The sequence below is a fragment of the Gossypium raimondii genome, chromosome 13 (assembly GCF_025698545.1).
Source record: "Gossypium raimondii isolate GPD5lz chromosome 13, ASM2569854v1, whole genome shotgun sequence".
Taxonomy (NCBI): domain Eukaryota; kingdom Viridiplantae; phylum Streptophyta; class Magnoliopsida; order Malvales; family Malvaceae; genus Gossypium; species Gossypium raimondii.
This window is the reverse complement of record NC_068577.1, coordinates 42,810,121-42,827,561: the sequence shown is the minus strand read 5'-3', so window position 1 is coordinate 42,827,561 and position 17,441 is coordinate 42,810,121. Positions and strand designations below refer to the sequence as shown.

Below are 17,441 nucleotides of genomic sequence, written 5' to 3'. Positions count from 1 at the left end.
ATCTTATAGTTAAAGTTGGTTTGGAACTTGCTGATGATGTTGTTGATAAGATTCGAAATGGAATTAGGTACATAAAAAAGTTGGGAATTCGTAGGAAAAGATTTTATGATGTAGCCGACAAAAGTTTTCATTTGAATGTGACCAAAAAGTTGCGTCAAGATGTGTGTGTGTGATGGAATTCTACTTATTTGATGCTTGAATGTTCTCTTTACTATAAAGATGTGCTAGATTATTAGGGCCAACGGGATAAAGATTATCAAATGCTTGCACTTTCTAACGAGGAGTGGAGAAATGTTGCTATTCTTTGCAAATTTTTGAAAGTCTTTTATGATGTGACTTGTATTTTTTCTGGTTCTAATTATCCAACGGCCAATCTTTATTTTAGAGGGGTTTAGAAGGTTCACAAGGTCTTGCTTGATACAGTTAAAGGTCCGTATTCGTTTTTAACTACAATGGTTAAGCAAATGCAAGAGAAATTTAATAAGTATTGGGCTGAGTATTCGTTGATATTGTCATGTGTTGCAATTTTAGATCCTCGTTACAAGTTGAATTATGTGCAGTATTGCTTTAATACAATCTATGGTATTCATGCTTCAGATTTTGTTGAGACCATTCTTTGCAATCTTAGACTCTTGTTTGATGAGTATGTTAAGAAATCCAAATCCACGTCTTCCTCTTTGGCTGGGAGTTCTAATGTTTCGGATAAAAATCCTGTTGATTCTAGTTTGGATGGACACAATGATAATTGTGCTGATTTTGTGGGATATTTTGATGAGAGTGATGATTATAAACGGTATTTAAATAAATCTAGCACTAGGAGTGAGAAGTCACAGTTAGACATTTATTTGGAAGAACCGGAGCTTGAGTTGAATAGTCAAATAGATGTTTTAGATTATTGGAGCAAAAGTTCAGTTCGATACAATGAGCTTTCATTATTGGCTCGTGATCTTTTGGCAATTCCAATATCGACTGTAGCTTCCGAATCGGCTTTTAGCATGGGTAAGAAAGTTATCACACCTTTGAGGAGTTCACTTAAGCCAAAAACAGTTCAAGCCGTTGTTTGCTCGGATGATTAGATGCGAGCTAAGAGATTTTCAGCATGTAATTATTATTCTTGTTTTATTGTTCGAATTTTTTCTTATTTTTTCATCAATTTGATTAACTAATTATTTATTCTTATTTCATGTTAGAAATTGGTTGCAAAAAGGACGATGAGGACGATGACGACGATGAGGATGATGAGGATGATGATGTTTCTTCGGTAGCTTTTTAAGATACTTTCTTTCTAAATGTTTAAAATTTAATTTAGCTTACAATTTATATTTTGTTATGAAATTAAATATGTTGATGGATTAATGTATGAATATTATGGTTTGTTGTTAATTTTCCAAAGTCATTTTGGACTTTGGAGGTATGTGTACTTGTGGGGTTTAACTTATGTTTTCTTATCTCAAAGATAGTTTGAAGAAAAATTAGAGATTTAGTAAATGATAAAACTCAAATTGATTTAATATGATTTAAAAGTAATGATATTATGCATAGATAATATTTAAATTAATTATGTTATTATGTTATTAATTTAAATTAATTAAATTTAATGTTCTTTTGCGACTTAAAACTTAAAAGCAATAACAGAATATTTAAATTAATTATGTTATTATGCAATATGCATAGATAATATGTTGCTTATTGCCCAATGATAATATGTTGCTAGTCCTTATTACTTGTATAATCATTTTATTTTTATTCTCTTCTTTTAAGAATTGATTGTTACGTCACAAATGTGTAATTATATACAATTAAATAACATTTAAATTCAATTAGTTGGTAATTTTTAAACACCTCTAATGGACATGAGGTTCATTATTTATTAGGAATCAAAACTTAGAGTGTATTAGTGTAATACTACATCAATTCTAACATAAATTTTATAGATAACATGATGAAAGCTATTATTTTAATTTTTTTTCATTATATACAAAAAAATATAATTTGATATTTGATATAATTTTAATAACAATTAGTTTTAACTTTTAAGTAAAAAAATAAAATAAAAAATAAAAACGGGTCGGTCCGGGCCCGGCTCGGGCTTCATATTTTTTCCACGGGCTGAGCCTAGGCTACATATCAGACCCATATTTCGGGCTGGGCCAGGCCCGAGCCTAGTAAGCGGGCTAAAATTTTTGGGCCCGGCCCAGCCCATGAGCACTTCTAGTACCAACTCTAATAATGGAATTAAAGTTTAGGTACCTATTGACTAGAAATGTCCATGACCTGTTCTAAAATATTTTTGGTCAACCTGCCCAAAGGCTCATTTTACTATTATAAATTAAAAATATATTTTTTAGTTTTTATTTATATTTTTACACTTAAAGATTAATTTAAAAATATTTTTATTATTTAAATTTAATTATTGATTCAAAATGCACAAATCTTTGTCCAAGTACATTTCAAATAGAATTGGGCCTATCAGGTACTTGAACAAAATCAATAGTTTAAGAGCATGTTGTTTAATTAAGGCTAAAAATTATAAAATTTAATATCGTAAAACTAAAATTTAAATATAAATATAAATAGAAGGTTCAACTATTTAAACCAAAATTTGGCAGAAGAAAATCAAGTCAAACAAATATTAATAGATCATGCGATCACATGTTTTTAACTAGATAAACTATTTGCACTAAATTCAAGCAGTAGGTAGCTAAAGTTTAAGAACATTTTCTTTTCTTTTCTTGACTGCCTTCATTTTCCCACTCACAATTATCCCAAAGAGAAATATATTCACTTTTTATTTGTATTTTGTGTTATGTTTAATCCTAAGCTTACATTTATTTTTTTAATCATGAGGTTAAGTATTTGATCTCTATTAATTAAAATAGAGCATATTTTGTGACCAATTATTTACTTTTTGAAGAGTATATGCATTGACAAATTTAGTCATGTTCACCTAATTTCGATCATAAAAATTATTATAAAAATAAATTACATGAATTATGCATAAATTAATTACAAATATTATATTTTCTTATGTAAATTTATTCAATTTTTTAAATATCTTTAGAAAGATATTGACAAATTATCTAATTTCTTTTTCCTTCTAAGTAGATATTCCTCTTCACCGAGACCTTACAAATCCTTTCCTTTCTCTTTTCCTCTCTGGACTTTGCTTCTCCTATTCTGCAACTTCTCCACTTTACATCCAAAAGCAACTTCAAAGCAAGATGCTTTTATTCAATCCCATCACTTCACTAGCAGTTCCTCTAACCTTATCTCCAAAAATCCATTACTCCCCTTCCCTTTCCTCTCTCAAAAACCACCCCTCTTTTCACACCAACAAAAACCATAACCCAACAAGAAGAAAGCTTCTGATAGTGCAAGCTAAAGGTGAGGACTCAGCTGATGGCCCTGACAGGTTGATTTCAGCAATATGTTATTTTTATCCTTTCTTTGATGGTATACAGTATGGGAAGTATGTTATAACACAGTTCACTCCCATCCAAGTGCTGATTCAACCTCTTTTCCCAGCCATTAAGGTGTTCAAAAGCTTCCCCTTGAATGGGTTTTTAGTGTTTTTGACTTTGTACTTTGTGGTTGTTAGGAACCCCAATTTTAGTAGGTATGTGAGGTTCAACACTATGCAGGCGATTGTGATTGATGTTTTGTTGATATTCCCGGATCTGTTGGAGAGGAGTTTCAATCCAAAAGAAGGGTTGGGTTTGGATTTGGTGATGAGCTTTGATAGCACTGTCTTCTTGTACCTCCTGGTTTCTCTCATTTACGCTTCCTCTTCTTGCTTGTTTGGCCAGTTGCCAAGGTTGCCTATTGTTGCTGAAGCTGCTGATAGACAGGTTCTTTGATGCCATTTAACCTATTTGCTGTTCAGATTGAGATTTTTTTCCCCTAGTGTTGGGAAATTTGGCATCTTGATTTGCTGCTTGTCCGGAAGAAACAGAAGAAGATATATACAATTATTCACTATTGTTTCATGTTTTGTTTGAATCAGAAGATTAATTTGCTAAGGTTGTTTACTGGTTAGTTGAATTGTAGATTGTTAAATTGGGCATAGTAATTTATTAAATTATGATCAAAATATTTCATTTTTATCAACTTTTTTTTTTTGTTTAAATATCTTTTACTTTAAATTTTCCATCTGATTAAATAATAACCTAAAGCAAAGTCTGTATTTAATTTTGGTCTACAATTTTTTTTTTTTGTAAATAATATAAAAATGTTGGCTCTGCCGTTGAAGAGTGTAGTTATTGTAGGTGTTATTTCTAATGTCGTTGGGAGTGTTGTAACATTATTAGTTAAACTTTGGGACACAATTGTAAAAGGGAAAAGTATGTGATTAATTATGTAAAACTTTTTTTTCAACTCTTAAATAAGAGGACATACACGCTTCAACATATTTCATCTAACGTCTTCTTACATTGAAAATAATATCCATGCAATTAGATTAGCATATTTTTGTTTTGATCACCCAAGTTCAAAACAATTTCTATTTTAATCACCAATGTTACCGGATTTGATATTTTGGTCATTCCATTAAATCATTAATGGAATGTTGAGGTAGAGGTGCTCATGGGCCGGGCCGGGTCGGGTTCGGGCTGGGTTCAAAAAAAATTTTGGCCCGGGCCAAAATATGGGCCTGAAATTTTGTCCAGGCCTGGCCTGAGAAAAAATTCCTAAGCCCGAGCCTGGCTCGGCCCGACCCATTTTTTAATAAACACTAAAATTTTATTTTAAAAATAAAAAATAAAAAAAAATATTTTAAAATTAAAAAAATAAAAAATATATATTTATTATATTTAGGCCAGGCTGGGCACGGGCCAAAAAAGTGGTGCTCGAGACCCGGCCCGTTTTCTAAATGGGCCTCTTTTTTTGCCCAAACCCATGTTTTTTTTATTGACATAATAACATATTTAGCCCTCCAATATTTATATAATCTATCAATTTGATCCTAATTTTTTAAAAAATTTAATAAATTTAACTCTCAACTTTAAACATTCTATCTATTTAGTCCTTCCTATAAAAAAACATTCAAAACACTTAGTAACAACCTCACTCGAGGTTTTCTTTTGAAGAGATTTGGATTGTTAATCTTCTCATGAATTGGATATGTACAATAGCTGAAAAAGCTTGACTACAACTCTGCCTGACCCGATTTATGAACACCTTAATTATACTTTATCTTTATTATTGATAGAATTCAAACACATTTCTACAATTAATTTAATCTTATCACTACAATAATTAATACAACCAAGAATGCTATTTTTAATGTTAGTTTAATTACAGTTAATGGGCCGGGTCAGAAAATAAGACTATTGGGCGGGTCCAACTTTTATTTTATTTCCACCTCCTTCAGAACAGTTGGCCCAATAGATAGATAGTCGTCAATAGTTGCTGAATTAGAGCTTATATTTTGATTTTGTACGACATTAATTTAGTTGTGGATGATTAAAATCGCATTTCATATATAAAGCAAATTATATAATTATAAATTTTTATTTTTATTTTTATAAAAAAAACATATGTGAACCCAAGACCCAATAAATCTTATATCTTTAAGTTCATCATTCAAATCAAAACTTAATTTAATTTTTAAATAAAACTTTAATAAAGATATTGAATCAATTTTTTAATTGACATCATCTCAAGATTTAATTGTAATAGGCCAAATTTGGCCTGGCCCATATACCTTACAAAAACCAATAAAACAATCTATTTACAAATAAAATAAATCCAAACCCAATTACCCCAAATACAAAAAAACCCTAATGGCCCAATATGGCCCAAAAATTAAACATTTTTCAGCAGCAAAAAAGGAAGGAAAACCCTAGCCGCCGCCCTAACTGCAGCCAAGTCCTCCTCCGCGTGTGCGCCTCATCCATGGCCTCCGTACCTGCGAAAAAAGCGGATCCAAATAGCAAGCAAATCGCAAATAGGATAACAGAAAAATGGGATAACAGGCGAGATTTTTGGGATTCATTTTGTATTTTCGGCTATAAAAAGAGCCAATTGATTCATTATAGAAAGAAAAAAAGGAGTTTGAAACAGATTCAAAGAGGTGCTTTCTTTTTCTTATTTTTGAAATAATAAAATAATATTAAATAAATAAAAACCTTACCTCTTCGATTGGTTTTCCCTATCGCCGAATGTCGCCGGCCTCCGAATACCCGAACCCATATGGGTTTTGATAAGGGTTTAAAAGGGGAGATGAAGGCCGTTGTTTCTTTTTGCATATCGTTTTTTTCTTAACATAAGATTTGAAGTTTTTTTTTTCAAAAGGGTGAAAGAGTGTTTAAAATCAGTCGAAAAGACCCCTTTTTGCACACCTCCGGCCACCGCCTACGGCGGACTTACAGTGGAGCTGCGATAGAGCCATGGTGGAGGCATGCCTAAGCTGGCCGAAATACGGTCTGAAATCCAGAGAAAAATGAAAGAAAGAAGTTTCTTTTAAAAAGGGTGGCTGCTAAATGGATTTTAGGTTAAAACTTTATTATTTATAACAATGCTTAAACAACGTCGTTTTGGGCCTGAGATTAAGACGCCAAAACGACGTCACTTTACCTCTGGTCCAATTGCCCGACCCGATCCGCCCGAAGGATCCGCGTGTTTTTTCATTAATGGTCTTATTGCAGTTTTGGCCCTTCCGTTTTTTAATGTTTTTTGCAATTGAGTTCCTTTTATTTTTAATTTTTACCTTATAGTTTATTTCGATTGCATTTTAGTTCCTTTTTGAACGACGCCGTTTTGGAGAAGGAAAATTTTCCCATTTAGTCCCTTATTGTATTCTTGCGTTCAACTTGGTCCTTTATCTTTCTTTTATTTTCGATTTCACCCCTAAAATTTGTTTAGCCTCTAATTTTAGTCCTTATTTTATTTTCTTTAAACATTTTGCATCTTTTTATTTTATTTTCTTTACTTTTTATTGTATTTATCTGCTTATTTATGTTTGGCCCTAAATTTCATTTTATATCTAAATTGACCCTTTTTATTTTTAACTTTTTATTTGTTCTTTATAATTGTTATTCATGTTTATCATCATCTTTACTATTATTCTATTACTCGTATTAGCATCGTTTTCACTATCTTTATTATTGTTTGTGTTATTATTATTTATTATTACCGTTGTTATTATTATTTTTGTCATTTTATCAAGATTATTATTATTTCATTTAATTAATTAATGCCACTGTTTATTCATTATTTTCGTGATATTATTGTTTCATTCACACGTGTCATCATTTTATTATCATGCTATGAGCCTTAATTTATTTTTATATTTTGCTACAAAATCGTGTTACATTAATCTTTCCTTGATGCATAAAATCTTGTTTTTTAATAAATAACATTTCGTATTTTGAGATTCACAAAGTCGTACCCCAACTTACGGGATTCCGGTTTTCTCGATAAATTCGAATAAATTAACGTTTTTAAAACATAAAATTTTAAATATTCTCGGGAATTTAAGACATTGTGTCCTAACTTACGAGGCGTAATTCTTTTTCCCTATTAATGTGACATATGCCTCTCTTTTTTTCAAAAATTTTCAATTAAATAATATTTTATTTTTAAAATCTTTTTTAATTCTTGACACTAAGACATTAATTAATCACCTAGCTACCAATTTTGGGCGTTACGAGGGTGCTAACCCTTTATCGTGCGTAACCGACTCCCGAACCTGTTTTCTCAAATTCCGCAGACCAAAATCGTTTTCAAGGTGAGCCGATCACACCTCAATAAAGGATCGGTGGCGACTCTAGTTTTCATATTTTTTTAAGTCAACATCATATTTTTGTTTCCAAAAAGTGGTTTCGACAGCTTGGCGACTCTACTGGGGACCTATTAGAGAGTCGAGCCGTAAATTGATTAATTTTTGTCTTTTGATCGAGAAATCAAAATTTGTTTTAAAATCACGATTTCCCCTTATGCATTATTTTCATGATTTTGATCATAATATGTTTGTGTAGTTGGTCCAAATATGTTAATGTGCATTTGCATTTTGCATTGCATAGGTTGGTCAATTTTACCCCTCTAAGTGGGAGCGAGAAACTAGTCTTTCATGAGGTTTTCGCCTCCGTGCAGGATAGTGGACCGCTTTCGGGATACATTCGTACCTATGTCTTTGTGAGATTTTCATCTCCGTCCAGCCATAGGGAAATGTATTCCCCTGAACTAAACTCAGTCCATATGAGCCTATAATGGGTGAGGATCGAGGAATATGCTGGTTCGGGTACCTTTGCTCTAGAAGCCAAACCTCATATAGTGAACCTTAGGAACTCACCTGAGGTAGAACTATATTGAACCTTAGTAGATACCCGAATAGGTGCTTTATTATTACTTGATTGTATTGGATTTTACATTTATACCTGATACTAACTTGTTGTGTTTTGTTTTGGCTGCATAACATTTTGACTGCATGGCATTTCATCATAGAAAAGAGGTGTTGATTCACGTTTGGTTGCTAAATAGAGAGTTTGTCATGAAAAACGGATTTCTTGATAAAGTGGAAGTCAATACGGTTGTTCGAATATAGTCCAAGAATACATGATGCGAGAACTGTAACAAGAGGAGTATAGGACCTTGCTACGTTGCCTGAAGATTCAAGTTAGAAAAGATTATTCAAAAGTTGTCAAACATCCCAACCTTTTTAAAGAAGCTCATGAGCATGAGTGAGCAAGGAGTTACGACCTGGATCAAGCAAAAGGAGCTAGTAGATGTCTATTGGAAAATTCGCGAGATGCATCTTAATATCCGGATGATCGAGGGCAAAGTCGTATATGTATCCACTTTATGTAAAGAGATCCGTTTTTCTATTAAAGTTGTTCTAGTAAAGAATTGAACCAGAGTCAACGTCTCTTTTTGCATTCATTTCATGCATTTACACTACATTATATCATATGCATTAAAGACTATTAAAATATTCTAATTGATTAAAATAATTCCTCAGTTAACCTGAAAACCAACCGGCCAACCAAACATCGTTACGGTACTTGAGTAAAAACTAGAGAAATGGACCAAAGGTTGGAAAGATTGGAGCAAATGAAAATACAGATGCAAGAGCAATTGACCAAATTTCAACAAGATATTAGACATCAACTGCTAGAATTCCAAAGAAACATGATGAGCCACTTGACTCAGTTATTGGGTAAATGGTTAGCAAAAGGGAAAAGCCCAGCGGTTCACTTTAGGGATGATAATGAAGACCCTGCCTATTTCCCAAATTTTACCCCGATAAGTGTTCAGATCCAGCCAGACGCACATACACAAGGGGCACTCTTTACAATCAGGCCCCAACAATATTAGACTGGTACATCGATGCCGACGAATTACTCGACAGGCCCAGGTTCTAATCTAAAAGGTAATCTAACCAATCCTGTTGCCTTTGATGATCCAGCAGAAACAAAACATGTGAGAATAAACACCTAGATATTGTAAAATCCCCAAGGAAGAAGGGGAATAAGGTGGATAATGCAAGTAGGTACAGTAGGGGCTACTCAAAACCAATCACTGTGGGGCAGCCAAAGATAAAAACTACCAGCCATCAAGGCTCTTTAAAGCAAGAGCTTTACATGAGTACAAATATAGGAAGACTTCAGTTCACGCATATACCGATGTCGTATAAAGAGCTATATCAAGGCTTATTTGATGTACATGTGGTATCCTCTTTCTACTTGAAACCCATGCAGCCCCCATTTCCTAAAGGATACGACGCAAACACACAGTGTGAATACCATGCCGGTATTGCGGGGCACTCGATAGAAAATTACATCGCATTCAAAAAGATAGTTGAAAGACTCATCAATATATGTATTGTCAAATTTGATGAGGCCACCAGTGCAGAAAATCCGCTACCCAATCACATTGATAATGGGATGAATACGATATATGAAGAAGAGTTGAAAAGTGTTTATATCAATGTTGTATATGAAGACACACTTGAAAAGGGACCTTGTTAGATATCTACCCTTATAAACTTGGGAGTGTCTAAATAATCGGATTGTAGAAGAAATCTCTATAGCGTCTAGGCCTTACTTAGAGTAATGTTCAGAACACACTTGTTGCTTTTAGCCTAGAGGCAATAAGAATAGGCTCATGTCTGAACGTCGTTATTCTAATAAAATACATCTTTGCATTTATTTTTGAGCCAATGTTTTTTCATTCTTTTCGAATAATTATACTTTCATTCTTTTGGATTTCCTTCCACATCATTCTTTTATTCGTTCATAATCATATTGTACAAATAATTATTCATAAATTCATACATTCTTTTATATATTCTTTGGTACTTACTATAGGTCCCCATATATCAATGATATGAGTGACGCGGCTACAGAATCAAAATTTTTTTTGAGCGAGGCATGTGTTTAGAGGGATCTCATGACTTTGAAAATGACATAGATTATATCCTATCTCCGGACTTGTTGAGGATGGTAGAGTAGGAAGGGAATTTTACCTCTTGAGGAGACAATGGAAATTGTGACCTTAAGGGAACGTGCATAACCGAAGAATCAAAGCAAGACCTTGTTAAGTTACTTTAAGAGTTCAAGGATGTCTTCGCATAGTCATAATAGGATATTCTCAGGTCAAACACTGATATTGTAATCTGAACAACAGCACGATATCAGAAATTTGCAGTATGTTTAAGATTAACATGATGAACGATGCAGTGAAAATTCTTTGCCGAGGCAACGCCTTTCTCTTTGACTTATCATAGCTTTTCCCATTGAAGTCAAGTTGCTATCTCTCAGCATTCTTTTACCCTAATTGAAGAGGAAGATCCAAAGTTTTCCGTCATAGTCAAATGTACCAAAAACAAATCTCGCTCAGAAAGCTCTATGAAAGAAGCCTGATACCAAATAAGATCATTCACTTACAAAATGAAAGTGGATGGGAATGATCTTGTATGAAAGATTTTATTTGGAAAAGCATTGATTCTGATCGAAAGGGATAACAATGACTTGTCTAATCCTATGAGTTTCAAAAAAAATCAAAAGAAAAGAAAAGGAAAAATAAAAAGAAAAGAAAAGAGAGAGGCCAAGGCGAAAACCCGCAAAAGGCGCTTTGTGACCAAAGGTGGATTTGAGTTGAAAACCCGAAAATGGCGACTCAAATTTTAAGCAAAATGGGGCCTGGACGTCAATATCACTGAAGGCTTCTAATAGGCATCACCCAATTTTTGAGGTTATCAATTCCTTCATCAAACGGGTAGAGGCTACTTCATACGCCAATGCCATCTTGTGCCTATATAAAATTCCAGAGAAGATGATATCAAAAAACGCGTTGAACTTGAATGATAGCATGATGCTAAAGTCTGTAATCAATTCAAAATTAGACACCGCAATTCATCACTGTATCGCCCAGAAATGGATATTAAGAATGACTGAGGCTTACAATGGTTGGCATGCGAAATTACCATTTGCCCTCCTTGCTTGTCGAACATCTATCAAGACTTCCACCGAGGCAGCATCTTTATCTTTGGCTTGTGGGATGGAGGTAATTTTACCCAGTGAAATAGAAATTCCTTCTTTCCGGGTATTAGTTGAGCTAAAGATGGATGAAGCAGAATGGATCTAATCGCGATGTGATCAGTTGAACCTGATAAAAGGAAAAAGCTAAGTGCTATTCATCAAGGTCAGATGTACCAGAAACGAATGATGTGAGCCTATAACAAGTAAGTTCGTCCCAGAGAATTCCATGAGGGAGGCCTAGTATTGGAAAAAATCCTTCCTGTACAAAAGGATTTTAGAGGAGAATGGATGCCGAATTTGGAAGGTCCATATGTTGTAAAGAAGGCCTTTTCAGGGGAACTTTAATCTTGAGTGAGATGGATGGTAAAAAAAACTTGCTAAACCCTGTAAACTCAGATTCGGTCCAGGAATACTTAACCTAAAGAAGGAGAATGGACTAAAGTGAAAACCCACCAAGGGCGCTTTGATTCCAAAAAAATAAAAAAATAAACCAAAAACAAGGAAAAGAAAAGAAAATGGAGAGGCCAATGTGAAAACCCACAAAGGGCGCCTTGAGACCAAAGGGGATTTGAGTTGAAAACCCGAGAAGGGCGGCTCAAATATTGATCAGAATGGGGCACGAGTAATCAGAGCAACTTGAATTTTTATCAAATTGGGGCATGTGGTGATACCTGAATTAGCAGGAAAGGGTAGGCGACATCTTGGGCATCGATAGAGTACTGTAGATCTCATAAACACATGTTAAACTCAGAATGGTCTTCAGAAAGTCTGTACAGAGAAGTTCAAATTGCGATATCTAGGGCACCAAGTCTTCATACTATTGATACTGAATTTGTTGTTTTTGGAATACTTCATTCTTTTTCAAGATACATCTTCCTAATTAATTCTTCTTTTATTCTTAATATTCTTGGTAATTTATTCATTACAAGCTATGCTCTCAAATCAATTCTATTTTATCCACCGTTTTGTTCTTTTTTGCAAGCATGTTGCATTAGAATAACGATTAATGGACTAATAAAGCTTTCACAAGGGAAGTTTTGCATATTACTCTAGAAGTTTCTAAATAATACTGGAACCTGAAACAGGACTATTAATTAGAACGCACCAAGTTTAAAGGTTGGAAATCTGAGAAGAAAGACTCTAAATTAATACTATCTCTTTGGATTTTGTTGTCAAAAGTAGTGATTGAACAAAATGATAGGATGTCAGGCCGGTGATAAGGCTTCAATGAACAAGCCAGCAATGATCACTAAGCAATAAGAAGAGGTTTCCTCGAAGTAGAAAATTCTTCATTTGTGCATGAATATTTGGTATGACACCCTGTGAATGGTGTAAAAGACCAAAGAGTTTCACATTCTGTATCCCTGAATTGTGATATGAGAGGATTAAGAAAAAGTTTCTACCATTGGGTTACAGCGGGAGAAAGATGGTACAAATTTTGCATTCTAGTGGATTGAACTTAGAGATTTACAGTGAGGGCAATCTAACTAAGTGTTTCTTTAGAAAAGCCAGTCGAGCAAGAAAGCGTTATAGCACGTCAGTGATAAAACCTTAATAAACGGTGAGTAATTACAATCTAAACGGGATCATTCTCGAAAAATAAAATTATGCATTCATTCATACACGTTTAGTTAGGAGCATTTGATTCATTCTGATCATGACATCCTAATTACTAGGCATAATTATGCTCATAAAATAAATTATACAGGTCATGTTCTCTAGAGAACAGATCGGTGAAACCACAAAGCCTTATCTCCCTGAGCAGTAGTGTAGTAGGTTGAAAATAGCAGATCTTGTCTTCTTGTATTGGCAGCGAAGTAGATCAAAGATACCAACCTTATCTCCTTGAGCAGCAGTGAAGTAGGTTGAAAATAGTAGATCTTATCTTCTTGTACTGGCAGCGAAGTAAATCGAAGATAGCAGATCTTGTCTTCCTGTATTGGCAGCGAAGTAGATCGAAGATGGTAGATCTTATCTTTCTGTACTGGCAGTAAAGTAGATCGAAGATAGCATATTTTGTCTCCCTGTACTTGCAGCAAAGTAGGTCGAAGATAACAGATCTTGTCTTCCTGTATTGGCAGCGAAGTAGATCGAAGATGGAAGATCTTGTCTTTCTGTACTGGCAGCAAAGTAGGTCGAAGATAGTAGATCTTGTCTTCCTGTACTGGCAGCAAAGTAGATCGAAGATAGCAGATCTTGTCTTTCTGTACTGACAGCAAAGTAGATCGAAGATAACATATCTTGTCTTTCTATACTGGCAGCGAAGTAGATCGAAGATAGCAGATCTTGTCTTCTTGTATTGGCAGTGAAGTAGATCGAAGATAGCAGATCTTGTCTTCTTGTATCGTCGGCGAAGTAGATCGAAGTCACAAGCCTTGTCTCCTTGAGCAGCAGTGGAGTAAGTTAAAAAAATAGCAGATCTTGTCTTCCTGTATTAGCAGCGAAGTAGATCGAAGGTAGCAGATCTTGTCTTCCTGTATCGGTAGTGAAGTAGATCGAAGATAGCATATATTGTCTTTCTGTACTGGTAGCGAAGTAGATCGAAGACGGCGAATCTTATCTTTCCAAAGTAGTAGGGAAGCAGATTTAAGTCACCAATCCTATCTCTCTGAGTAGTAGTGGAATAGGTTAAAGATTGTAGATCTTGTCTCCCTAAGCAGTAGTGGAACAGATCGAAGATGGTAAATCTTATCTTCCCAAGGTAGTAGAGAAGCAGATTTAAGTCACCAGTCCTATCTCCCTCGGCAACAGTGGAGTAGGTTGAAGATTATAGATCCTGTCTCCCTAAGCAGTAGTGGAGCAGATTGAAGGCAGCAAATCTTATCTTTCCAAGGTAGTAGAGAAATAGATTTAAGCCACCAATCCCTTTTCCCTGAGTAGCAATGGAGTAGGTTGAAGATTGTAGATCCTGTATCCCTAAGCAGTAGTGGAGCAGATCGAAGGCAGCGAATCCTATCTCTTTGGTGTTACAGCAGAACAGATTAAAGCTAAAGGTAGCGAATCTTGTTTCCATGGCGCTGCAGTAGAGCAGAGCAAAAACGGTGAATCTTATCTTCCCAAGTTGCAGTAGAACAAGTTGAAGTTACAAGTCTCATCTCCCTGGGTTTACAGTGGAGCAGACTGAAGATAGCAAATGTTTCATCAAAGAGCTAATAATCCTATCACCCTGACATTGCAGTGGGGTGAATCGAAGCACCAATTCCTATACCTCTGAAGATATAGTAGGAAAGAATGAGGCTATTTGAAGAAGAAGAGCGCCAAGATTTAACACGACCAGGCAAAATTGGTCATTTCTAAAGTCTTTGCTCCGTTCCCATTACACGGTAACGAGCAAAGAGGGGCAGCTGCAATAGGCCAATTTTGGCCTGGCCCATATACCTTACAAAAACCAATAAAACAGTCTATTTACAACTAAATAAATCCAAACCCAATTAGCCCAAATACACAAAACCCTAGTGGCCCAATATGGCCCAAAAATTAAACATTTTTCAGCAGCAAAAAGGGAAGGAAAACCCTAGTCGCCGCCGCCCTAACTACAACCAAGTCCTCCTCCGCGCGTGCGCCTCCTCCATGGCCTCCGTACCTGCAAAAAAAGCGGATCCAAATAGCAAGCAAATCGCAAATAGGATAACAAAAAAATGGGATAATAGGCGAGATTTTTGGGATTCATTTTGTATTTTCGGCTATAAAAAGAGCCGATTGATTCATTATAGAAAGAAAAAAAGGAGTTTGAAACAGATTTAAAGAGGTGCTTTCTTTTTCTTATTTTCGAAATAATATAATAATATTAAATAAATAAAAACCTTACCTCTTCGATTGGTTTTCCCTATCGCCGAATGTTGCCAGCCTGCGAATACCAGAACCCATATGGGTTTTGATGAGGGTTTAAAAGGGGAGACGAAGGTCGTTGTTTCTTTTTGCGTATCGCTTTTTTCTTGAAATAAGATTTGAAAGTTTTTTTTTCAAAAGGGTGAAAGAGTGTTTAAAAAGAGTCGAAAAGACCCCTTTTTGCACACCTCCGGCTACCACCTACGGCGGACTTACAGCGGAGCCGTGACAGAGCCATGGTGGAGGCATGCCTAAGCTGGCCGAAATCTAGTCTTAAATCCAGAGAAAAATGAAAGAAAGAAGTTTCTTTTAAAAAGGGTGGCTGCTAAATGAATTTTAGGTTAAAACTTTATTATTTATAACAATGCCCATACGACGTCGTTTTGGGCCTGAGATTCAGACGCCAAAATGACTTCGCTTTACCTCTGGTCCGATTGCCCAACTCGATCTGCCCGAAGGATCCGCGTGTTTTTTCATTAATGGTCTTATTGCGATTTTGGCCCTTCCGTTTTTTAATGTTTTTGCAATTGAGTTCCTTTTATTTTTAATTTTTACCTTATAGTTTATTTCGATTGCATTTTAGTTCCTTTTTGAACGACGCCGTTTTGGAGAAGGAAAATTTTCCCATTTAGTCCCTTCTTGCTATTCTTGCATTCAACTTGGTCCTTTATCTTTCTTTTATTTTCGATTTCACCCCTAAAATTTGTTTAGCCTCCAATTTTAGTCCTTATTATTTTCTTTAAACATTTTTGCATTTTTTTATTTTATTTTCTTTACTTTTTATTATATTTATCTGCTTATTTATGTTTGGCCCTAAATTCCATTTTATATCTAAATTGACCCTTTTTTATTTTTAACTTTTATTTGTTCCTTATAATTGTTATTCATGTTTATCATCATCTTTACTATTATTCTATTACTCGTATTAGTATCGTTTTCACTATATTTATTATTGTTTGTGTTATTATTATTATTTATTATTACCGTTGTTGTTATTATTATTTTTGCCATTTTATCAATATTATTATTATTTCATTTAATTAATTAATGCCACTGTTTATTCATTATTTTCGTTATATTATTGTTTCATTCACACATGTCATCATTTTATTATCATGCCATGAGCCTTAATTTATTTTTATGTTTTGCTACAAAATCGTGTTACATTAATCTTTCCTCGATGCATAAAATCTTGTTTTTTAATAAATAACATTTCGTATTTTGAGATTCACAAAGTCGTACACCAACTTACAGGGTTCCGATTTTCTCGATAAATTCGAATAAATTAACATTTTTAAAACATAAAATTTTAAATATTCTCGGGAATTTAAGACATTGTGTCCTAACTTACGGGGCGTAATTCTTTTTCCCGATTAACGTGACATATGCCTCCTTTTTTTCAAAAATTTTCAATTAAATAATATTTTGCTTTTTAAAATATTTTTTAATTCTCGACACTAAGACATTAATTAATCAACTAGGTACCAATTTTGGGCGTTACGAGGGTGCTAACCCTTCCTCGTGCGTAACAGACTCCCGAACCTGTTTTCTCAAATTTCACAGACCAAAATCATTTTCAAGGTGAGTCGATCACACCTCAATAAAGGATCGGTGACGACTCCAGTTTTCTTTTTTTTTTAAGTCAACATCATATTTTTGTTTTCAAAAAGTGGTTTCGACATTAATTATTGAATAACATGGGTTTTTACCCTTATTTTTTTTGTAAAAAATAGCTTAACATAATATTTGGTACTTAAAATTAACACTTTTTCTTAATTTGATATCTGAACATGATATTGTTTTTCTTAATTTGATGCCTAAACATGTTAAATATTATACAATTTACCCCCAAATACTAACGGTGTTAAAAATTCATGCTATGCTACAAAAGATTGTCGATATTAGAGAAAATTTGAGTTCAAAAATATGCATTAAGTTATGCTTAACGATTAATATTGAATAAGAAAACAAGAATTTTAAAAACTCAAAATAAAAGAAATTTATTACTTTAAATTAAGAAAAGTGTCAAGTTCACATATCAAATAAAGAATATGTATCAAGTTCAAGTATCAAAATTACCAAATATATATGTTGACACCATTTTTTTGGATGGAAAACGGGATCGACTTGGGTTTT

The 17,441-nt window shown here is 34.1% G+C and overlaps 1 protein-coding gene across 1 annotated transcript; it reads left to right on the top strand.

Moving 5' to 3' along the window:
* The first annotated feature begins 3,093 nt into the window (after positions 1 to 3,093).
* LOC105783959 (protein TIC 20-v, chloroplastic) lies at positions 3,094 to 4,107 on the top strand. Its single transcript, XM_052626022.1, has one exon. It carries the CDS (start codon positions 3,222 to 3,224, stop codon positions 3,855 to 3,857), a length of 636 nt encoding a protein of 211 aa, XP_052481982.1. The 5' UTR covers positions 3,094 to 3,221; the 3' UTR covers positions 3,858 to 4,107.
* Positions 4,108 to 17,441: the final 13,334 nt, after the last annotated feature.

Excerpts from the sequence above, each read along its gene's own strand:
- LOC105783959 (XM_052626022.1), top strand. The coding sequence starts at position 3,222 with ATGCTTTTATTCAATCCCATCACTTCACTAGCAGTTCCTCTAACCTTA.